General features: G+C 41.8%; 2 protein-coding genes across 10 annotated transcripts in view; one reads left to right on the top strand and one right to left on the bottom strand.

Moving 5' to 3' along the window:
• Positions 1 to 643: 643 nt before the first annotated feature.
• Positions 644 to 13874, bottom strand: LOC140577609 (NACHT, LRR and PYD domains-containing protein 3-like). The gene is made up of 7 exons (XM_072716764.1): positions 13641 to 13874; positions 11050 to 11170; positions 9165 to 9278; positions 7571 to 7678; positions 5098 to 5155; positions 2788 to 3016; positions 644 to 2613 (listed from the first exon to the last, which is right to left on the bottom strand). Exons 2-7 carry the CDS (start codon positions 11118 to 11120, stop codon positions 1919 to 1921), a joined length of 1275 nt encoding a protein of 424 aa, XP_072572865.1. The 5' UTR covers positions 11121 to 11170; positions 13641 to 13874; the 3' UTR covers positions 644 to 1918.
• Positions 13875 to 17251: 3377 nt separating this feature from the next.
• LOC111844975 (F-actin-uncapping protein LRRC16A-like) overlaps positions 17252 to 21203 on the top strand; it is a 75150-nt gene continuing 71198 nt past the window's right edge. For 3 of the 9 annotated variants that reach the window (XM_023813997.2, XM_023813990.2, XM_023814021.2), the window contains exons 1-2: positions 17252 to 17729; positions 20389 to 20486. In XM_023813997.2, coding sequence (XP_023669765.2) covers positions 17690 to 17729; positions 20389 to 20486 — 138 coding nt within the window. In that variant the 5' untranslated portion in view covers positions 17252 to 17689. The remainder of the gene's footprint in view (positions 17730 to 20388; positions 20487 to 21203) is intronic. The other 6 variants (XM_023814014.2, XM_023814005.2, XM_023813953.2 and 3 more) reach the window with 2 other exon arrangements.

Genomic DNA, 21203 nt, shown 5'->3' with positions numbered 1-21203 from the left:
TGACTGACCAAATCAAAACTTTCACACCTTCATCTATCCTAGAAGGACTCACCCTGATTTGTGAAAGTTTTCACAAGTCATATTTCAGGAGTTATGACTGACTAAAGTGCAGTAGTATTTATGGCGGATCAAGGTCTCAACCTAGGTGAATTCAAAGGCCCTAAAAATGACCAAGATGACCTCTGACTGACCAAATCAAAACTTTCACACCTTCATCTACCCCAGGAGGACTCACCCTGATTTGTGAAAGTTTTCACAAGTCATATTTCAGGAGTTATGACTGATTAAAGTGCAGTAGTATTTATGGCGGATCAAGGTCTCAACCTAGGTGAATTTAAAGGCCCTAAAAATGACCAAGATGACCTCTGACTGACCAAATCAAAACTTTCACACCTTCATCTACCCCAGAAGGACTCACCCTCATTTGTGAAAGTTTTCACAAGTCATATTTTATGAGTTATGAAATATTTATAATAGTAATGACTGAAATCCTATGACATGAAATAAGCACAACAGTACATGGAAATTCAGTTGTGATGAACATCTCTGAAGTCCATGTGTGCTCCTTGACACAACAGAGAGCCACAACAGATATTACAACAATGATACATGAACTTCTCTGGGTTGTGAAAGTTCAAAAATGTTATGTTGAAAGTTCAACATCATTTTATTACAATGAACTATTAGTGTAGTTTAAACATTACATCAAATAGAACAGTAACATAATATTTAACAAATTACAATTATTAATAAACAATAAAACAATAACTTAATAAAATTCACAATGTTAGTTTTTACATATTATGTACAACATATACAAAACCATGTTTTGTTTGGGTTACTGATGGTGTCAATTTCCTGTTCTGTGAGGTCTGTGCATTTCACGTGTCCACAACATGCACTCGTCACATTGGATCTACACAGAAAATCACCCAAACAAAACATGGTTTTTATCTGATCTGATGAATTTCTTCAGATCAAACACATCCAGCTCCTCATCTGACATCAGTAACACAAAGGCCAGAGCTGAATACTGTGCAGGTGAGAGGTCTTCTGCTGACAGACGTCCTGAATTAAGGTATCTTTGTACTTCCTCTACTAGGGAATTGTCACCCAGTTCATTCAGACAGTGGAACAGGTTGATTGTCCTTTCTGTAGATAAATTATCTTGTATTTTCTTTTTGATGTATTGGGATGTTTCCTTAATGTTATGTGAGCTGGTTCTTGTCTGTCCCACTAGCCGCTGTAACAGATTCTGACTGGAGTCTGTTGAGAGGCCCAGGAGGAAGCGGAGGTAGAGGTCCAAGTGTCCATTCTTGCTCTTTAATGCCTGATCCACTGCAGTCTTCAGCAGGTCAGCTGATGTGTTTGATAGAAACATGTATAAAGCAGCGAGATACTCCTGGATGCTCAGATGCACAAAGCAGTACACCTTCTCCTGATACAACCCATATTCCTCTTTAAAGACTTCTGTGCACACTCCAGAGTAAACTGAAGCTTCAGTGACATCAATGTCATTCTCTGTCAGATCTTGCTCATAAAATATGAGATTGCCTTTCTCAAGGTCGTCAAAAGCCAGTTTACTAAGTTTTAAAAGGAATTCCTTGTTGAATTCATTAAGCTTGATGTCATCATTTTTCATATACTTTTCATTTTTTAAACTTGTCTGAAAGATCAGGAAGTGTGTGTACATTTCAGTCAGAGTCCTTGGCATTTCTCCACTATCAAAAAGCCTCTCAAGGACTGTGGCTGACATCCAGCAGAACACAGGTATGTGGCACATGATGAAGAGGCTCCTTGATAATTTCACATGTGTGATAATCCTGCTAGCCAGGCTCTGATCAGTAAATTTCCTCCTGAAATACTCCTCCTTCTGGGCATCATTGAACCCTCGTATCTCTGTCACCTGGTGGACACACTAAGGAGGAATCTGATTGGCTGCTGCTGGCCGGGAGGTTATCCAGAGCAGAGCAGATGGAAGCAGATTCCCCTTAATGAGGTTAGTCAACAGCACATCCAGCGACATTCTTTTTGTAACATCAAACCAGCTCTCATTGTTCTGAAAATCTAGAGGAAGGCGACACTCATCCAGACCATCGAAGATGAACAAGACTTTGTACTTAAACAGCTCAGAAGGTTCAAATGATTTCAGTTCTGGGACAAAGTGGTGAAGCAGTTCAACCAGACTGTATTCATGTTTAATCAAATTCAGGTCCCGGAAAGGAAGAGTGAATATTAAGTGAACATCCTGGTTTGCTTTTCCTTCTGCCCAGTCTAGGATAAATTTCTGCACAGAGACTGTTTTCCCGACACCTGCCACCCCTTTAGTGAGTACAGTGCTGATAGGTTTCTCACGCCCACATAAGGGTTTGAATATATCATTACACTTGACTGTAGTATCTTCTGTTGACCTTTTCTTGGATGCTGTTTCAATCTGTCTCACTTCATGTTCATCATTGACTCCTCCAGTCCCACCTTCAGTTATGTAGAGTTCTGTGTAAATCTCACTGAGAAGTATTGCCTGACCTTCCTTAGCTTTCCCTTCAAATACACACTCATATTTCTTCTTCAGGTTACATTTGATTCTGCGCTGACATCGTGACAGAAGAAGCCCTGAAAAGAAATGAGAGGTAAATACACAAACTTTAAAAAAAACATGCATTTTTACCATACAAGCAAACCTAAATGAAATTAAATTGATTGATGATAAAAACATGTATTAAAGTCCAGTTTATCATACATAATTTTTCTGTGGCAAACACACACAGAATGATATTAAGCTCTTACTCTTCTCCAGCCTGTCAGCGAGATCATTTTGCTCCATGGTCCTCAGGATGTACAGTGTGATCTTCAGAGCTGCCTCTCTACCACAGGTCTTCTGCATCTGACCATCACTGTCCAGGTCATTGTCCTCCTCCAGCTGAGGCTCAGGGCATTCTGGGTCATTCTGATCTAGGGACCTTCTGAATCTCCTCAGCTCATCCTTCAGAAACATTTGGGCTTTTTCCTCTAGTACCTATAAAAACCATTCACAGTGTAATTAGTATTACTTCCGGCATTATTAATAACAACAATAATAATTGATACTTTATTGATCCCCATGGGGAAATTGTCTTTACACCTCCCCCAACTTGCTCTCTGTAGGTAAGAGAAGGGCAGCCAATTAAGGGCCCTGCTCAGGGACACTTAGACATGCCAAAGTCAGGCTCGAACCAGTGGCCTTCTGATCACAGGCACAGAGGCTTAGCCCACTGAGCCCACACGTGGCCCATTACATTCATGTCTATTTATAATTTCACTTGTTAATTTGCAAATATCTTCCATCTGACAGTAACCCCTACTGTCAGATGGAAGATATTTGCAAATTAACAAGTGAAATTATATATTGTTATATATTGATATAACCAAAATCTTCTATCACGGTAGAAGCAATTTTCTACCTCGATAACGATATATATCACAATATAGCAATTTGTATCTGGAAATGCATAAAAAAAATTCAAACACAAAGAAACTGTTTTATATAATGTAATTTTATTTAAAATTGCAGCATTACTTTAAGTAAAAAAAAACAACCATACTGTTTACTGCAATGTATTGTACTGCATTTTTTGACATATTCGTTTGGATGCTTGGATTTGAGATGATAGAAAAGGTTTGACGTGTTTCCACCGCTTGCTAAAACAGTGCTCTTGCATACCTTGCAAATCACGTTCGTCTCATTCGTATTCACTTTTCCTATACTCAAACCAATTCCACACCAGAGCATATGAGCGGAGCGGAGCGGTGAGAATTTCCGCTCCTCGCTCACGAGGCTGTTGGCTCCGCCCGCTCCTCCGCTCTAATTCGCACTACGCCGCTCCGCTCAACACCGCTCCTCGCTCCACTAAAATGTCCTCCCGCTCCAGTCAAATCGCTCCACGCTCGCTCCAATTTAAAAGAGGGACAAATAATCTGCATGCCTAACAAATGTCACCTTAAACCGAAGCCTTATGTCATAAAGAAATATGAGCAACGGCAACATTGCCAGTCAGAACAGAAAATATTTATTTTTAAGCAACGTATCGGCAACAACGGACAGGTTTGGAAATGGCATTCCACACAAAAATAGGCTTAAAAATAAAGGAATCAGTGGGTTTAATAGCCTAAAGAATATACAGACACGTTTTAAATTCCTCAATTTTTTTCTGTTTATGCAGCACGTCTCTAAAATAAAATTTTACGTTACGTGAAATTTAAAAAAAAATCTTATTAGACCTACTTTGAATGACAAAACGAATTTATTTGATTACCAATATTTACTTTATAGGCTTTTATACTTTATAGACTTGATATGCTACAAGTTACAACCATATAAAACTTGCACGCGTTTTGCTCTGGCTTCCGCTTGTTCGCGTAGCACACTCATGTTTCTGAGAAAAGTGATTCCAAAGTGAATCTTTACTCACTGAAACAGTTTCACCACATTGTTGTTCTTGCTGTACATTCTTGTCATCTATATGTTTGATAAGAATAGTACACTTGTATGATTTATCAGTTTCCTTTGTGAAATACTTTGCGAATTCCATCTCGGCCAATTTGTGTAACAGTCTTGATAATTGTACAGATGAATTCTGCGTAGATTTGGGCACGCCTCAGAATTGTAGTGTGAGCGCTATCGGAGCGAAATTGGAGCGAGACAAAGCGACCGCTCCAGTCTTAATTAGAAAACCCGCTCCGCGCTCTGACCAAATTCCGCCCGCTCCGCTCCTCGCTCACGCTCCGCTCACACGCTCTGTTCCACACCACAGACGATGCACTTTTTTTCTTTACAATCTCCTCCTTGTTGGTTTCGTCACATGTAAGCAAACTCACCGCTTCACCGTCTTCTTCCATTGTCGAAGTGAATGTGTATTGCGTGGTTACCCAACGTGTAACGTCACGTGATCTCAATCGCGATTAAGACGATAGACCAAAATCTCTATCGGTTGACAAATTTCTACCGGTTTGTCGAGTCTACCGGTATATCGCCCACCCCTATCTGACAGGATGAACTAATTCCCCATCTGTAGATGTCTGCTGAATTTAAGAAATTAAAATTCAGCAGGAAATACAGACCTTGAAGACGGATGATAAATCTCCTTCATGTGGATTTTTACATCTTTTCACTTGGTCTCTGTGAATAAAACACAAACATCCATCCATTAATCCATCCATCCTCTAACCATTTATTCTGGTCTGGGGGCAGGACGGGGCAGGGTGGGGGTCTCTATTTCAGACTGCACAAGGTCTAAGACACGGGGTCACCCTGCAGGGGATTCAGGTGGAAATCGATGCGGTAGAGGGAGAGCGTGCAGCTGCAGACAGACAGGGGACTCAGCCTCCAGCACTGGGGATGTGCAGCGACAGCACTGAGATACAGTGGGGATGTGCAGCGACAGCACTGATACACACTGGGGATGTGCCGCGACAGCACTGAGATACACTGGGGACGTGCCGCGACAGCACTGACATACACTGGGGATGTGCCGCGACAGCACTGAGATACAGTGGGGATGTGGCTGTGGTTGCATGTGACCTATGGCTTTATTTCAGAAGGAAAGCACCAATGCGATGCTTCAGTGGAGTAGCAATTTTTAAACATCACCGTATGCTGTGCATTGACAATAAAGGCTATTCTACTGTATTCTGGATGCTTTGTGAGTATGTTTTATGGCTTGAACCATTCTCTCAGCCAATCGATTGCTGGAGGGGTGGTATGGACTCGAGGGTATGCAACTGCCTTTCAGGAGCTCCTCCATCTCCTTAGATACGAATGATGGCCCACTGTCACTGACAATCTGCTCAGACAGGCCAAAGTAGCAAAACATCTCCCTCGGTGTCTGGATAGTCTCTCCAGAGGTGATGGTGGACATAACAGCAACCTCTGGCCACTGTGAAGGAATGTCCACAGCCACCAGTACCATGGCACCTTCGACTGATCCTGCGAAATCCAATTGGATGCATCGCCCACATCACCCTTCATGATGCTGTCCAACACCCTGGACAGGACAGGGTCTCTCTTTGCCTTTCCCTTCACCTGATGAGCTGTCACAGGGGCACCATGCTGAAATAAAGGATCTTTTGTCCCTTATCCTTTGGCCAATCAGGAAGTGGAAGGCAGGACAAGCATATCTACATTGGCATAAGCCTCTGACCGCCTCTACCTGCTGTCATAATTGTGGGCACCCAGCTGTACCATCTAGTGCTGTATGGGTCTTACAGCCAGGGCTGCTGTTCCTGAATATTGACCGATTCTGGATGTCGGGGTCGATGGTCCATCACTAGGGTGAACATCTCTCTGAAAGTGCGGAACTTTTGAATTCCGACCCAATCACTGTGCAATTCTTCTTTGTCAATTTGTGGATATTACATTTTGGCTCTGCTCAGTGTTCTTGAAGCAAAAGCTACTGGTTTCTCTTCTCCTGATGGTGTAATATGGGACACCACAGCTCCCAATCCATATGGGGAAGCATCACAGACAAACTGGAGTGGGAAAGACGAGTCAAAATGTGCGACACGCTCTTGCTCATTAGTGCCATTTTTGCCCACTTCACTGCAGCTTCAGACTCTTCTGACCACAACTTGCTCTCCTTCAGTGGCTCATGCAGAGGCTTCAGCAGTGTAGCAAGCTGTGGAATGAACTTCCCAAAGTAGCTTTGCTGCAATTTCCTAATTAAATTACTAATTAGAGTACTGATTGGTTGACGAGTTCTTACACCTGGGTTTGAACAGCTGACCTACAGGTATAGCTAGGTGATATGACCTAAAAGTAAAATCTCAGATTTTTTCACAATAAATCCGATTTGACTTTAATCAATTTTCCCCTCCCCTACTCAAAATCAAACTACAGATGACAAATAAATGGTTCAAAACAAGTTTTAACTTTGTTTTTTTTTTTGTTTTAGGGTTAAAGTCAAATCTGACTAACCAAAAAAAAATGCTTGTGAGATGGCAGACCACACCATTGTAAACACTTTTAGAAACTTGTAAAAACTTTTAGCATGTTAATGAATCCCGGCTTTTCCACAGTATGTATGGACACCATGTCTTTTGCAAGACAGCGTCTGTTATCGCCTTCCACCGTGCCCCGTTCTTATATGGCACACAGTTCGAAAACGTGTCAGGGACGGTTGCTTGCTTAACTTTGGATGTTTTGCTGGTGCTGCAGGTATTTTCATTTCGCTGGGAGCTGCACTTCTCCTGTTGGTTTGTAAATCCGCTAGAGTGTTTGGGTGCGCCGCGCTAATTTACTCGTGAAGAACCGCGCGTTGCATTAGTTCCGCTTTTGGTACTCAATTTTCATAAAAACACATCGTCCTGAACTGTAAATTCGAATTAATCAATAAAATTGATGTATCGCCCACCTCTACCTACAGGTTATCCCAAAAACCTGCATACACACCGGCCCTTTGCAGATAAGATTGCCCAGCCCTGATCTAACCCATAGAGCTGAATCACTGAAGTCTCAATGGAATGTACTAAGTTCTGTAATTACTGCGTCTTTTGTCTGCTTGTAGAGAAATGCAAACACACACAGGTTCTGTCTTACCTCTCAGCTCTCTCTGTTTTATCCTCCACAGAGGGGCTCATTTCAGAAGCAGCTCCTCTTTGTCTTCCTTTCTTTTCCATCTGGACCAGATGACTCCTGCTGGGGTCTCTGTGAACACGAAGGATAAACAGATACATACATACATACATACATACATACATACACACACAATATCTAGTACTCAACACTTCACGATGAACTTAACAAAAAATTCAGATTTTTAGAGTTGCTGTAATGCTTCTTCCAATTCACACAATAATTCACTCGTTTCCGCCATTTTGACTGGCTCAACTAATTTAAGAATTGCCAGGTATTCAGTGTACTTGATTGACTGTGTCCTGGGAGGGAGCAAAAACGTGGACTGTTTGGGGGTCCCCAAGGTCTGGGTTAAGAAACAGGGACCTAAACCCTTTCTGTGAAATATGGTTTAATATCGTGAGAGCGTAAGTGATTTGGTCAATTTGACACGCTTAGCGTGGGCTATGTTGACCACCTATTTAGAGCCAGGATGTCTAGTAAAGCAATATAGGCTGATAACCTTCAGGTGGGCTTTTAAGCTCAAAAGCAGAAGTTAAAAAATGGAAACCACAAATTAATTTTATTTCAATTATGTGGAGTTTGTTGTTTTAATTTCAGTTTAGGTTTCGTGTCTCAGGCGTTTAGCTTTAATTTAGATAAATGAAATCCTTTACTTAAGTTCCCGTGTTTATCACATAAATGTCGCATTTATTCAGATCTGGATCAACAACAATTTAAATATGTCTTTTGCCAAAGACAGCAATTGTTTGTTTATTTCTGACTCATGACTTAACAGGATGCACCATGCATGCATGGTGGTGCAGTGGTTAGCGCTGCTGCATGTCTCTTCTTGAAAAACACACTGAAGAGACTATAAAGTATAGACACATTAAAACGGAGCTACTGCGTATTCTAGAAGTGCTGTATAAATAGTTTCAAAGTAAAAAATAAGTAAAAAAGATTACTATCACCATACACTAAGTGAGATGACTGACCCACCATGCATGATATTAGGAATTAAGTACTATTACGATCATGCATTGAGATGACTGACTCATACATTTATCATGACTTAAGATATTAACTAGTTCATTAACAGGCACCTTTCCACTGAACGTGTTCAAACTGAAGCCTTAGTCTGACCATGATCTCATGAGTCCATGAGAATGTATTTATTTGTTATCAAAACAGAAACATCCATCCCAGGAAAGACAAGCTACTGTCTACTCGTCCTTATTGGATATACAGCAGTGTGCAGGTGAACCTGCTTTTTCCAGCTGTATGCTGAGGATTGCAATTTAAAATGCACTTTTCAATTAATAGGTTTCCAAGTCCAGCTCACAGGAAGTCAGTCTTTACAGTAATCCTCATCCTCCTGCCTCAGATGTGATACATAGAATATAGACAGTTATACAAATAGAACTTCTGTTTAAATTCTCAAAGACGATGGGATTTGCAAAAGTTAAAAATGATGAATTCATGATAAAGGTTATTCCTCATAGCTTGCGTGTGTCTGTATGCCTTCCGAATGAGACACTGAGTGTTTCAAACAGTGTTTGTTTAAATGCACGTTTACCTTTGATCTGGAGGAAAAGGTCCCTCACTGAATTTGGGTGGATGCTCCATTGACCAGTCGCTCTTCATGGAAACACAGCTGGGTGCAGGTGAGCCTGCTCTCTCCATCGGGGCCCTGTGGGCAGCGAGAGGAAACAAATCCTCATAATATAAATATAATTCATATAATGTGATACATGTAGCAAAAGCATGAATGGGACTCAGGAGGAGGATGGACAATTTAAATTTGGAGGTACGGTGACAGTGTGACCGGTATTGGTGGGGAAGGTGAAGATGCAACCTTTCCCCATACCTCTTCAAATAAGGTAGTGAAATTGTAGTGATACCGAATTTCCGGAGGGTAGCAGGAGATATCTGAAACGATAATATACTCCCTTTGAAAAACAACTTTTGGCGTGTAATTGGGCATTATTAGAAACGGAACAGCTGACAACAGGACATGATGTCCTACTGAGACCTAGGACTCCTATTATGACGTAGGTGAACAGTAACCCTAAAAACCGCATAATGTGTTATCAATTGATGTTACTAAAAATGGCTAACAATTAATCCAATTACAACAGGGGACTGTTTCAGAAAGCTAGATTTCTTAATTAGCCGAATAACTTTAGTCGGGCTAAATACAGTGGTACCTCAGAACTCGAATTTAATCCGTTCAGAACTCCGGATCGAATCCTAAAAAGTTCGAGTTGTGATTGAATTTTCCCCATAAGAAATAATGTATCACTGATAACGATGGAGTGTATCTGGGTTTCTGTGATGTTCCTCATCATGGAGCTGCTCATTAGAAAGTAATCTAAGCGAGAGTGTGAGTGGTGTACTGGTGAGAAGAAGGTGTAATCCCTGGAAGTGGGATGATGTGACCGCCAGGCATCGCAAAGACCAAAATCATTCATGTATTGTTTAAGAATATCTGCAGACTGCCAGCTCCTTTGACTCACTGCCGTGCTGAGCCTGTCAATTTCTGTGTTCAATACCAAGTTGAAATCTCCTCCTATTATAAGTGTGGAGTCCGAGTGAACAGAAAGTGAAGTGAAGAAAGCATGAAAAAAGGAGGGGTCATCAACAATTGGTCCATAAACACTAGCAATGCAGAAATCCATATTTTGAATAGATAAATTAAGTATAATAAATCTACCTTCTGTATCTGTTATAGTATTGTTAACAGTGAAGTTTATACTTTTATTAATCAATAGGGTTACGCCTCTTTGTTTTGAATTGTAGCAGGCTGAGTACATGTGAGGGTACTGTGGGAAGGTATGTATGTGTTAGATGTTTTGGCCATATGAGTCTCTTGAAGAAGGACAATGTCTGCCTGCAGATCTCTTAACCGATTTGCAATTTGTATCCTCTTTTTCCTGGAACCAATTCCACATACAATTTCACACAGGTGTGTGTGTGTGTGTGTGTGTTGTGTATGACCTGTATGTTTGTGTCTGTCCTATGTGTCTGTCTAAGATGGACATGTATATATCTGTGTTGTATGTTTGTGTGTGTCCCTTCACAATACGAGGAGCGTAAGAACATCAGATAAGAAGGTGGCGATCTGGAACTTTTTTATGCTTTTAACAGCAACTAGTTCACAGTGATTTCCAATCTTTATAAAACAAAGTTAAACCCTGGGTCAGACAAGTCGTATAATTCATTTCCTAAATCGCAGTCTTTGCGATTTATTAATCGTGTTGTTTGAAATCGCGATTTCGGTTTGAAATCAATAAATCATTCAGTCCTAGCATCCAGGGAATACAAAGAAATGCAGATTTTTGAAGGAAATTAAATTTAATAAAATAATCACCGAAGTCTCAAGAAAATGTAATAAGTTCTGTAATAATTACCTCTTTTGTCTGCTTGTAAAAAGGTGACGACACACAAGGGTTCTGTCTTACCTCTTTGTTTTACCCTCCACAGTAGAGCTCATTTCAGAAACAGTTCTTCTTTTTCCTCTCTTCTTTCTCATTTTTGTGCTGATCCGGACCACTTGAAATATTTCACCAGCGCAGTCTTGCACTGCAGTTGTTTAAATGTAAATATATTAGTGGTGGACATGACTGGTGATGGGTTAAAATCCGTCTTTTTTTGCAATCACCTTCAGATCGGACCATTTATTTTTTTTTTTAACTGGGTACTGTCCTGTTTGCTGCGCTCACTTGATTAACAGCATCTGCCACTTCTTGCCTTCCGCTGCATTTTTTGTTACCGCACGGCAGTGACCATGAACAAAAATGTTCTAGTCTCCATATGACCAACAAGCACCTCGATTTCTGTTTCAGAAAAGTTTCTCGCACTTCCTCTCGGTTGCCATTATAAGTAAATATTTATCGGACTTAACTTGTATGCCTAAATATTCATGATGTGTTTTGCATTGACCATTTATGGTTGGATGTGGGTGTGTAGAGGGTGGAAGATGAGGCGGATCCATGTACACATAATTCCAGGTAGAGTGTGATTTGTAAAGCGAACGTTGCTTTTAAGTGTGTACGCACTGTTTTATAAATGAGACCCCAGGAGAGGGCAGCTGTATCGCAACAAACACAAATACAAGCAGTGAAGTAAAACGGGTAAACTTTTATGGACAGTTCTAAAGTTATTAGCCATGGCTTGGGCGGTATTACAGTAATAACGCATACCACAGTATTTTTAAATCCTTAGGACAAAAACTGCCCCACAAGAACCACCCACCCCCCGCACCGCCCCCAACAGGCCAGGCCATCGGCCACCCAGAGACACTGACCACACACCCTCAGCCAAGAGAAACACCAGAGGACCCCAACAACCCAGCCCCCAACCCGGGACGGTGACGGCAAGGCCCCACCACCCCTGACGACATTACATTAAAAAATTAATTATTGGAGTCCAACTGTCTTCAAAATCGATCAAATGATTTTTCTTACAGGCAGACATCCTCTCCATGGAAACATAATCCAAGAGTAGATTTTTGAACAGATTTATGTTTAAATTCTCTTTTGACTTCCAGTTCAGAAGGATTGTTTTCTTAGCAACGGTTCGTACTGTGAGAAGCATGCAAGATTTATTCGTGTCCATGTTAGTGTTAGTGAGGTCCCCAAGCAGGCAGAGTGAGGGCGAGGGTGGGATGGGATGCCCTAGGTGTGTCGATAAGTCTTCACAAATCCTTTGCCAGAATTCGTTGACCGGTGTGCAATACCAGAAAGCATGCAGGTAATTATCTGGTGCATCCGTCTTACAAGTTAGGCATATGTCAGTATCTCTGATACCCATCTGGAACATCCTCTGCCCTGTGTAGTGTGTTCTGTGTAAAATTTTGTACTGTAATAGCTGCAGGTTGGAGTTCCGATTCATTCGAAAGGTATTCAAGCAAATTTGCCTCCAGAAGTTAGTGTCTGGATTGATGAGTAAATCCCTTTCCCCCTGCTTTTTAAAATACCGTATACCTTGGTATAATGTCTAGACAGTACGAAAAACCAGATACGCAGGTACCAACAGCCCTCCTCATACAGCAAGTTAGTAATCTGTATAAATACGTGTTTGTCAGTTGAATGTTTTTGAGAGTGTCTGTTCTGCATGTTTGCATGTCAAACTCCATATTAGTTTGTACGGGAACCATGATCGTGACGCACTCTCTTCCACGCCGCCCTGGTCGGTTCAGGAAAACTGGATACTTTGCACGTTTTCATACCTTGATCTTTACGTTAGGTAAACGTTGCTAGAACGAAAAATTGTAAGCGGGGATTATGCATCATTTAAATTTTATTTTAGACAATGAGGGAATAATTAATAAAATAAAGGGAATGATTCTATAAGGCTGTAATTAATCAAAACGAGAACTGACTGGCGCGCCGGCAAGGCAAGGCTACCTAATCGGAACAGATAGGGGGGGCGACAGAGAATATCAGCGGCCCCTACTTATCTTTTAGCCTTCCAGAAGGACAACTACGAGCCAGCTGGAGTCACACATGTGGTTGTCACGTAGACAGAAGGTACTGAGAAAGGGGGGGGGAGATGCCCAAAGGGCTTTAAAAGGGATACAGCTGATACATATGGCAGAGCCTCCTCCTGTACATGCTGAATGTATGTCAGATGGCCGCTCCCGGATTGCAATCTGTCAGACAATAAACCGGTGATTTGCAACTTCTCCCCGTGTCAGCTGTGAATCTCTTCTCATCCACGGACCCGGTGGAGACGCCGTGCTCCAACAACAACCAATGTCACACAAAAATAGTAAAGTAGTAAAGCGTTAAATAGTACCAGGACAATAATATGTTATTGCAACAGTCAAATTTTGCTAGAGTATTTTAACCTTTTTTTCTTTAGACCAATTTTAATAACATGGCGATAAAGGCCACCATTTCGAAATACGCCTCCGTCACTCTACATCATGTACATGTCGTCGTAGGGAGTTTCTACGATCTTTCGGATAATTCCCGTTTAATTGCTCGCGGATAACAAAAACTGCGAATATCAAACGCGCGAACGTGAAAGAATTACTGTATAATCTTACCTTGGAATAAAAAAAAATGTCTAAATATTTTTTCAGAATCTTATGCGCGTTTCTTGACAAAATGGCGACACCAACTGCAAATTATGGTGCGTTCGTTTTTCTTATTCTTCTTCTACTTGCTGTTTTATGGCGGCTGACAAACAACTATTTGGTGCATTACCCGTTTTTCTCTCGGAATTCAGAGTTGAGTGACATCACGTTCGACAATCTCACGTTCGACAATCTCCCGTTCGAGCTACCCACAATCCCACATCTCAGAACAAACATGGCTGCCTCCATGAACATGCTGCTGTGTGTTGTTGCTTTATATTTTAGCAGATTTGGAGTGAGATTATTTTTTCCGAGAGACAAACAAACAAGAAACACGAACTAGTCAAACCGCATTAAAAGCTTTATAGTATTTTAGTACATTCATAGTGATATTTTTTTTTCGAGAGGCAAACAAACTACAAACAAACCAAAGACACTAACAAGTCTGGTAAAAATCTGATATTGCATGCTAGGATACTGTTATGATATGATATTCTCTAAATCGAACACGTGCAATTACATTTATAACAATACATTTAACAAAATAAACATTTTTAAAGATTTATAAAATAGAATTACTGTTGAGTGTGTAAGCCGCCATGTTGAAATTACGTCACTGGGGCAACTCGGACAACAAAATCTTGTCCGAAAAGAAATACAGAAATGAAATATCTGATCTTTGTTCCTTTTGTGGAATCTGTACAGAAACCATCCCGCACTTGTTTTATGATTGTTTACATGTCAGATACTTTTGGATTGAGATAGAACATCTGTTTAAAACATTGTCTGGCTGTAAAAAAATTTTAGATAGGAAAGATTTCCTATTCTATTATGGGAAAAACAACTTAAATGGTAATTATGTTTTTATTTTAAATCTGTTTATTTTATATGGTAAATTTTATGTTCACAAATGCAAATGGTCCTCAAAGAAGCCTAATATATGCCAGTTTAAATTGGAATTGAAATTTTATTTTAACACGTTGGATGAACTTAAAAAAAACAGAAAAGCTGTTAAAACTATCAACAACAACAAATTTATTTTTGTATAGCGCATTATCACAACATTACATTGTCTCAAAGCGCTTTACAGCATCCCCACCCAAAGCCCCCAGTGAGTAAGCCATAGGCGACAGTGGCAAGGAAAAACTCCCTAGAAGGAAGAAACCTTGGGAGGGACCAGACTCAAAGGGGGAGCCCATCCTCCAGGGGCCGGCAGGGAGAGTCAAATACAGTTAAATCTGAGACACAAACGGGGAGCAGGGGGGAGATGGCAAGCCGGTGCCAACGCTCCCTCCAATCGCCAGGCAGCCAGAAGGCAGGGAGCGGGTCATACAAGGAAGATGACACTGGCAGAACGACGAGCTGGATGCACGGACGTCATTGCTAGAGGCGACGTCACATGTTGCAGGGTGTGCTGGACATCTTGATATATTGAGGTCTCCAGGCAGCACCCCCCAGGAGAAGTAGGGGAAATAAATGCAATTAGTCAAAGTAAGGGAGACTATAGGCAGTGCTAAAAGCTAGATGAGTGCAATATGAAGTGCAATGTGCAAGCTCCGGCAGATATGGCTATGGCAGCATAAGTAGGAGGGAGAGGCAGGTGGGAATGCAGGCATGGGGAGTCCCTGAAATGTCAGCACTCCAATCCCACAAGCAATTGTGAAGCTAGAGTGACAGCGCTGTCAATTCAGTTTATCCAAAGCCAATGGCACCGATCCCCACCCAGCTCTACACCTCACACTATAGGTTTAACTGGGAGTGAGAAGCTAGCTAGAGCTAGAACTAGTGTCCCTATAAGCTAAACTAAACAGGTGTGTTTTTAGTCTAGACTTGAATATTGAGAGTGAGCCTGAAACCCGCACATCCGGTGGAAGACCGTTCCACAGCTGAGGAGCTCTATAGGAGAAAGCTCTGCAGCCTGCCGTAGCTTTTTCTACCTTAGGTACTAACAGATATCCCGCACCTTGAGAACGAAGCAAGCGTGGGGGATTGTATGTGGTCAGCAGATCACTAAGGTATTCTGGTGCAAGGCCATTCAGTGCTTTATAGGTTAATAGCAGTATTTTATAGTCAATCCGAGACTTAACTGGTAACCAATGAAGGGAGGATAAGACTGGTGTGATGTGATCAAATTTTTTTTAGTGTTTGTGAGAACTCTGGCTGCTGCATTTTGTACCAGCTGAAGTTTATGTAAGGAACCAGACGGGCAACCAGAAAGGAGGGCATTACAGTAGTCCAGTCTGGAAGTTACGAAGGCATGTATTAATTTTTCTGCATCACGAAGTGAGAGCATCTTACGAAGCTTGGCTATGTTTCGTAGATGATAAAACGCAGTTCTAGTAATACTTCTTATGTGAGCATCAAAACATAGATCTGAATCTACTAGAAGACCAAGATTTCTAACCACTGTGTTAGGTTGTGTAGGAAGGCCACTAATGCTGAGGTGGTGAAACTTATTTCTTGCAGCCTTGGGACCAATCACCAGTACTTCTGTTTTTTCTGTGTTTAACATTAGGAATTTTTTTGCCATCCAGCACCGGATATCTAACAGACAATCTTCTAACCGAGATAGGAGTGATGTATCAACACTCCTACCTCACACTCGGTCGGTGAATCAAACGGTTTGCGAACCGATCCCAAGAGCCATTGCGGCGTTTATTACGGAAATGCAGTTACTCTGAGGAATAGGGTATAATGACAACAACCAGAAACAGCTGATCACACGGGGATTCCAAACGTGGTTAACGAGGGGGCGTGGCACACGGAAGGAGCGGACGATCGGGGCAGGATTCATTGTTTGGATACATTTATTTTCTTACTTTACAAACTATTGTTTTGATAAATGTGCTTAGATGTGTTTAGTAAAGTATATGCTCTTCTGTTTTATCCGGTTCATTTAGTGTTTAAATGCAAAAAAAAACATATTTAGGTGTAATTTTTTGATCTGGAGTTTGATCTGAACGGATTAAGTTCGAGTTATGAGGTACCACTGTGTGTGTGTGTGTGTGTATGTATGTGTGTGTGTGTGTGTGTATATATTTATTTGTGCTTATTGTATGTGACTGCTTACAGTATTATTACTGTACTTTGTCTTTTCATGTCATTTCAAGGGTCCAATTACTCGCACATGTCTTTTCCTGTATTAAAATAAAAGTGCAAATGTGTGATATTTCTCCAGCGAAATTGTTGCAAAGGCTAGACTGAATGCAATCAACAATGTAAAAACAGACCATACATAAACAATTCATATGTCCTGTAATAACTATTTTATTCGTGCTAATGTTATTATTATTATTGTTATTATACCTGTGGTTCAGTCACTTATACTCGTGCACAATATGCTTGCAAATATTTTAAAAACAAATTATCACAATTATAGGCTTATGTTTACCTCCTTGTAAGAATCTTCTTGTCTCATATTATATTTGGAAAGCAATTTCTCATGCCATGCCATTTTTGTTTTGTGTAGTAGTACTAGAAATAATAATAAAGAAGATGGATGGATGGATACTGGAATAGACGCGTACTTAACGGTCCTACCAGTAGATGTCACCATCCCTCTGTTGTAGAGCTTCGGCTTTGCGCCCCACCGCTTACGGCTCAGAAAGGCGTCGTGCGAGGAGGGGCTCCTCTATCAGCCCCGTGTCGCGGTGCCGTGGGGTCCGCCGAGGGTGTGTGATCCTTCCGCCGGCTCATTCTCGCGAGGTGAGCCCTCTGCTTTCCCTTTCTCTCCTTTTTTGTAAGTGGGCTCCAGTCTTCCGCCCAGCTCCTGCTCCATGCGCGACATCTGCCGCTGTGCTCATTGTAAGGTGCCCGGGAGTGAGGAGAGATGCGCCGAGGCGTGTGCGGAGACCGCGTCCCAACATCTCGCAGGGAAGGAAACATGTAACGCAGCCTGAAAATACAGCACCAGTATTTCTGCCCCGTTTTTGTCACCTACATTTTATGTAGTCCGACTGTATTTTTTGTTCTTTGGATACCATTAATTTGGACATAATCTGCGGGACAGAATTGACATAATGAGCGAGGAGACATCCGATATTCCCAAAGACCTGCTTGGTAAGAAAAAGATTTTTATTTTATTTTATTTTTTAACAATTTTACACTTGATTCGTTTATTTTGGTAAAGACTCCGCGGTGCTTATCGCCCGTGTTCATGCATACAGCGCTTATCGCTATTGTTGCAGTTTTTACCCAGTGGAAGAATGTTGTACAAGCAGTGCATTTGTCAGTTTTATTATGAAAATGTCGTGGATATACTGTTATATGCAATTCACATACACGCGTCCCTCTATGTGTGATCCTGATGAAGAGCTGGATGTAAATCACAAATAATTGACAATTTCCAGAATTTGCCCGAGGAAGTGTTTATCGGATTCTTCCTTGATGGAATATTAGGCTTTTAAATATTTGTTTATCCTTTCATTACTCGATAATTACTCATTTCATTATCGACCGCAGTAGTGCGCCTAACGCCTGCTGGTTGGAATTTTGCTGAAACAGAATTATATTATTATTGTTATTTATTAGCCTCGATCTGCACAGCCCCTTGTAATTAACTACCTTACCAAATCCTACTATTTGTGCTGGTTAAGCGGTCTAGGTCTTGAACTAGTGGTAGTAGTATATCTCTCAATCACCACTACTAGCGATGACATTTCAAGCGCTTCATGCATCGGTGCATCATTTACCTTAAGGAGAGTAATTTCCTAAGATAATCGTGTTTGGAGAATTTATTCAGTGTGCAGTAGAGCGCAGGCATTTCCGCGCGCACGTATAGCTTTGCTGCAGAGGGGCCAACGTGTTGCTGCCGTTTGCTGTGACACCAAAGGGACAAACTGCTGACAGGACAGTAAATCGGTACCTATCGGTACATAAAAAAATCAGTTGTAAATCATGTGCGTGCCTAGGTGGTACTGTGTCAAAACTCGTCTACACTAATCTAAAAAGAAAAGGGCAAGATATTTTTCTTGTACCTGTGTACCAAACTTGGGGTTTTGTTTTGAAGTTTTCTGCGATGTGAAATCGCTGTACTGCAAAGCCAAAATCAGGCGAACATTGTGAGATAAAATCAACATGCTGATGTTGTGAGAACATGTGAATATTATGATAATTAAACCGGACGGCTGATTCGTATGGCGCAGCTGGTAAATTAGTCACCGCACGATGTCACAGCTTCTGTATCTGCTGTCGTTTCTTTGCAGAGCAGTTAAGTCCATATAAGACAAACGGCCATGTGGTAAACAGGTGAGGAAGAGAAGAAAGACACCGCATTGTCCCGTTGGCCTCAGCGAACCGGCTGCGCTGGAGCTTATTGTTGTTTCTCGGCTCGGCGAATAGGTTTTGGCTGTTACCTGGATGGAGGGAGGGAGAGAGAGAGAAAGGGCGAGAGAGGGCCTGCAGGAAGAGGGAGAAAACTAAAGAAGAGCCAGTGTGAGCAACTTGTCCCTTTGTTTTCAGGCTCAGGCAGCAGCAGAATCTATTCAGGGTCGCTTAGAAAAGAAAGTGAAATTGTGGCGTGTGTTTGCCCGTCATATGGCACTATGTCTTTATTGTAGATCTGTGCTGTTTCATGGGTGGTCACCAGACAGATTTTCTATTCACACTTGAGTTACTGGAAGCTAAATCTGGAGACTTCTAGGTGTTGTGTTGAGGTTGCTGGTTGGAGGTTTTAGCTACATCACGAGTCAGTCTTCACAATAAGCTGATATTTTATTTATCAGGGGAAAAAAAACTGGTAGATGGTTTCTTAATGGCTGGCTGGAGTTTGACTACTTCAATGTTCTCTTTCATGGGATCTTGCGAAGGAGGTGGATCCATTAAATCACGTCTGGCACTCCTGCCAGGTTTGTCACTGCGCACTGGCTGAACACTGCAGTTTGCAGAACTGGTCTGTACTTCAAGGGCCAAATTCCACTTCCAGATTACGTGTCCAAAAAGTGTGGGACTCTATGAACCGTTTGGACAGGAGGAGCCAGGGTGAAATCGGAGTCGCAGAGCTGCTTTTGCCATCAGCCTTCTGGAATATAAGCCTCACTGTTTGTTTCTGTGATTATTATACAAACAGTTTTGGTAACTGCTCATAGTATTTCCAGAAAATGTCAGAATAAACCCACTTCACTTTGTAGGTTCCCTTTGAGGTTAAATTCAGGCATTAATTACTAGTGGTTGATAATTCTGCCTGACTTTGGGTTGAATGAATCATTTTGCCCATCAGTAGTTTAAAATGCTTGGAAAACTCAGATTTTTTTCAGCTGTTACAGAAAAAATACCAATTAGTACCTTTGAGGGTACAATCACTTGTACTAGTACCCTCAAGGCTCTGCCAGTTGTACACTAGCTGTAGGTAAATGTACCTTTTAAGGTACAGTAATGGACTCTGACTAACAATTTTGTACCATTGGGGGCACATTAATGTTGTTTGTACCTTGGAGAGCATGACTGTACCAGGGCTGCACCCTTCTATCTGACAGTGTAAGACCTCCTTAATCTTCCTCTTTTCCTTGTAAATGTCTCATGACCCTTTGTGTTTTGAAGATGGTTTTAAAGTTATGAGGATCCTTGATTGGGCTGTGTGGAGTTTTTGTGAGTGAGTTCTGCATACAGTTTATAAGATGCTAAGTCGTCTGTGGTCAGTCTGCGGATTTTCGAAGTGAATGACAGCGTCTTTCCCGTCTGGCCGGTCTTCCTGATCTCCATGTGCCCGTTTTCCTTACAGAGAGCATTAAGGATGCCGTGGGCAGGAGGGTCAAACTGACTCTGAAGAAGAAAGTCAAGCTGGAGATCAAGGGCGATAAAGTTGAGAACCGCGTCCTGGTGAGTCTGCCGGGGGTGCTCCTCTGCCCCACTTGGGTTTTTTCTTCGTCTGGGTGGGCGGTGTAGTGTGGCATGTTGGTGTCTCGTACATCCCAAGCACGTTTCTTCCTGGGCTTGCTGGTGTGAGGTTCTGCCTGACCTGCGGGCCGGACAGAGGCTGGTGAGGCCGAACCAGAAAGAGCGTGTCAAAGCGAACTGTGAAGGAGCACATGAGCCACTTCAGTGGGTTATGCCCCATGATGGGCTGACGTAATTGGGAAGCTGTTTATGTGACCTGTGTAACCCTAATAATCCAAATTATGCTAAAACAATGTTTACTGTGTATACAAGAGATCAGAGCATGAAGTGCCAAAAAAGTGTCCAGCCTGGGATGATTATAGCATTTTTGAAAGTTACACCACTAGTTACGATGTAGTATAATATAATTCACAATCTTCCTCCTCCTTCCCTCATGGTTTGACCAGGGCTTTGATCGGGCTCTCTGTCCAAACCCGGCCTTTCTTGGAATGAATTTTACATGTGGGGAAGGGTGAATGAGATGTTCTGAGCATGCAGCTGACGAGGAGAGCAGGAAAGCGGCTCCTTAAATGCAGTCAGGCGGCTGAAAGCCTCTGGCGGTCACATGGTCTCTCATCCATTCTGGCGGCGGATTCATTGGTACAGCTACTCCATTCCGTGGACAGATTAAGGGCTTCATTATTTTTCTTAGTGAATATA

The sequence above is a fragment of the Paramormyrops kingsleyae genome, chromosome 9 (assembly GCF_048594095.1).
Source record: "Paramormyrops kingsleyae isolate MSU_618 chromosome 9, PKINGS_0.4, whole genome shotgun sequence".
Classification (NCBI taxonomy): Eukaryota; Metazoa; Chordata; class Actinopteri; order Osteoglossiformes; family Mormyridae; genus Paramormyrops; species Paramormyrops kingsleyae.
The sequence above is the reverse complement of the archived record's forward strand: the minus strand, read 5'-3'. Positions and strand labels throughout refer to the sequence as shown.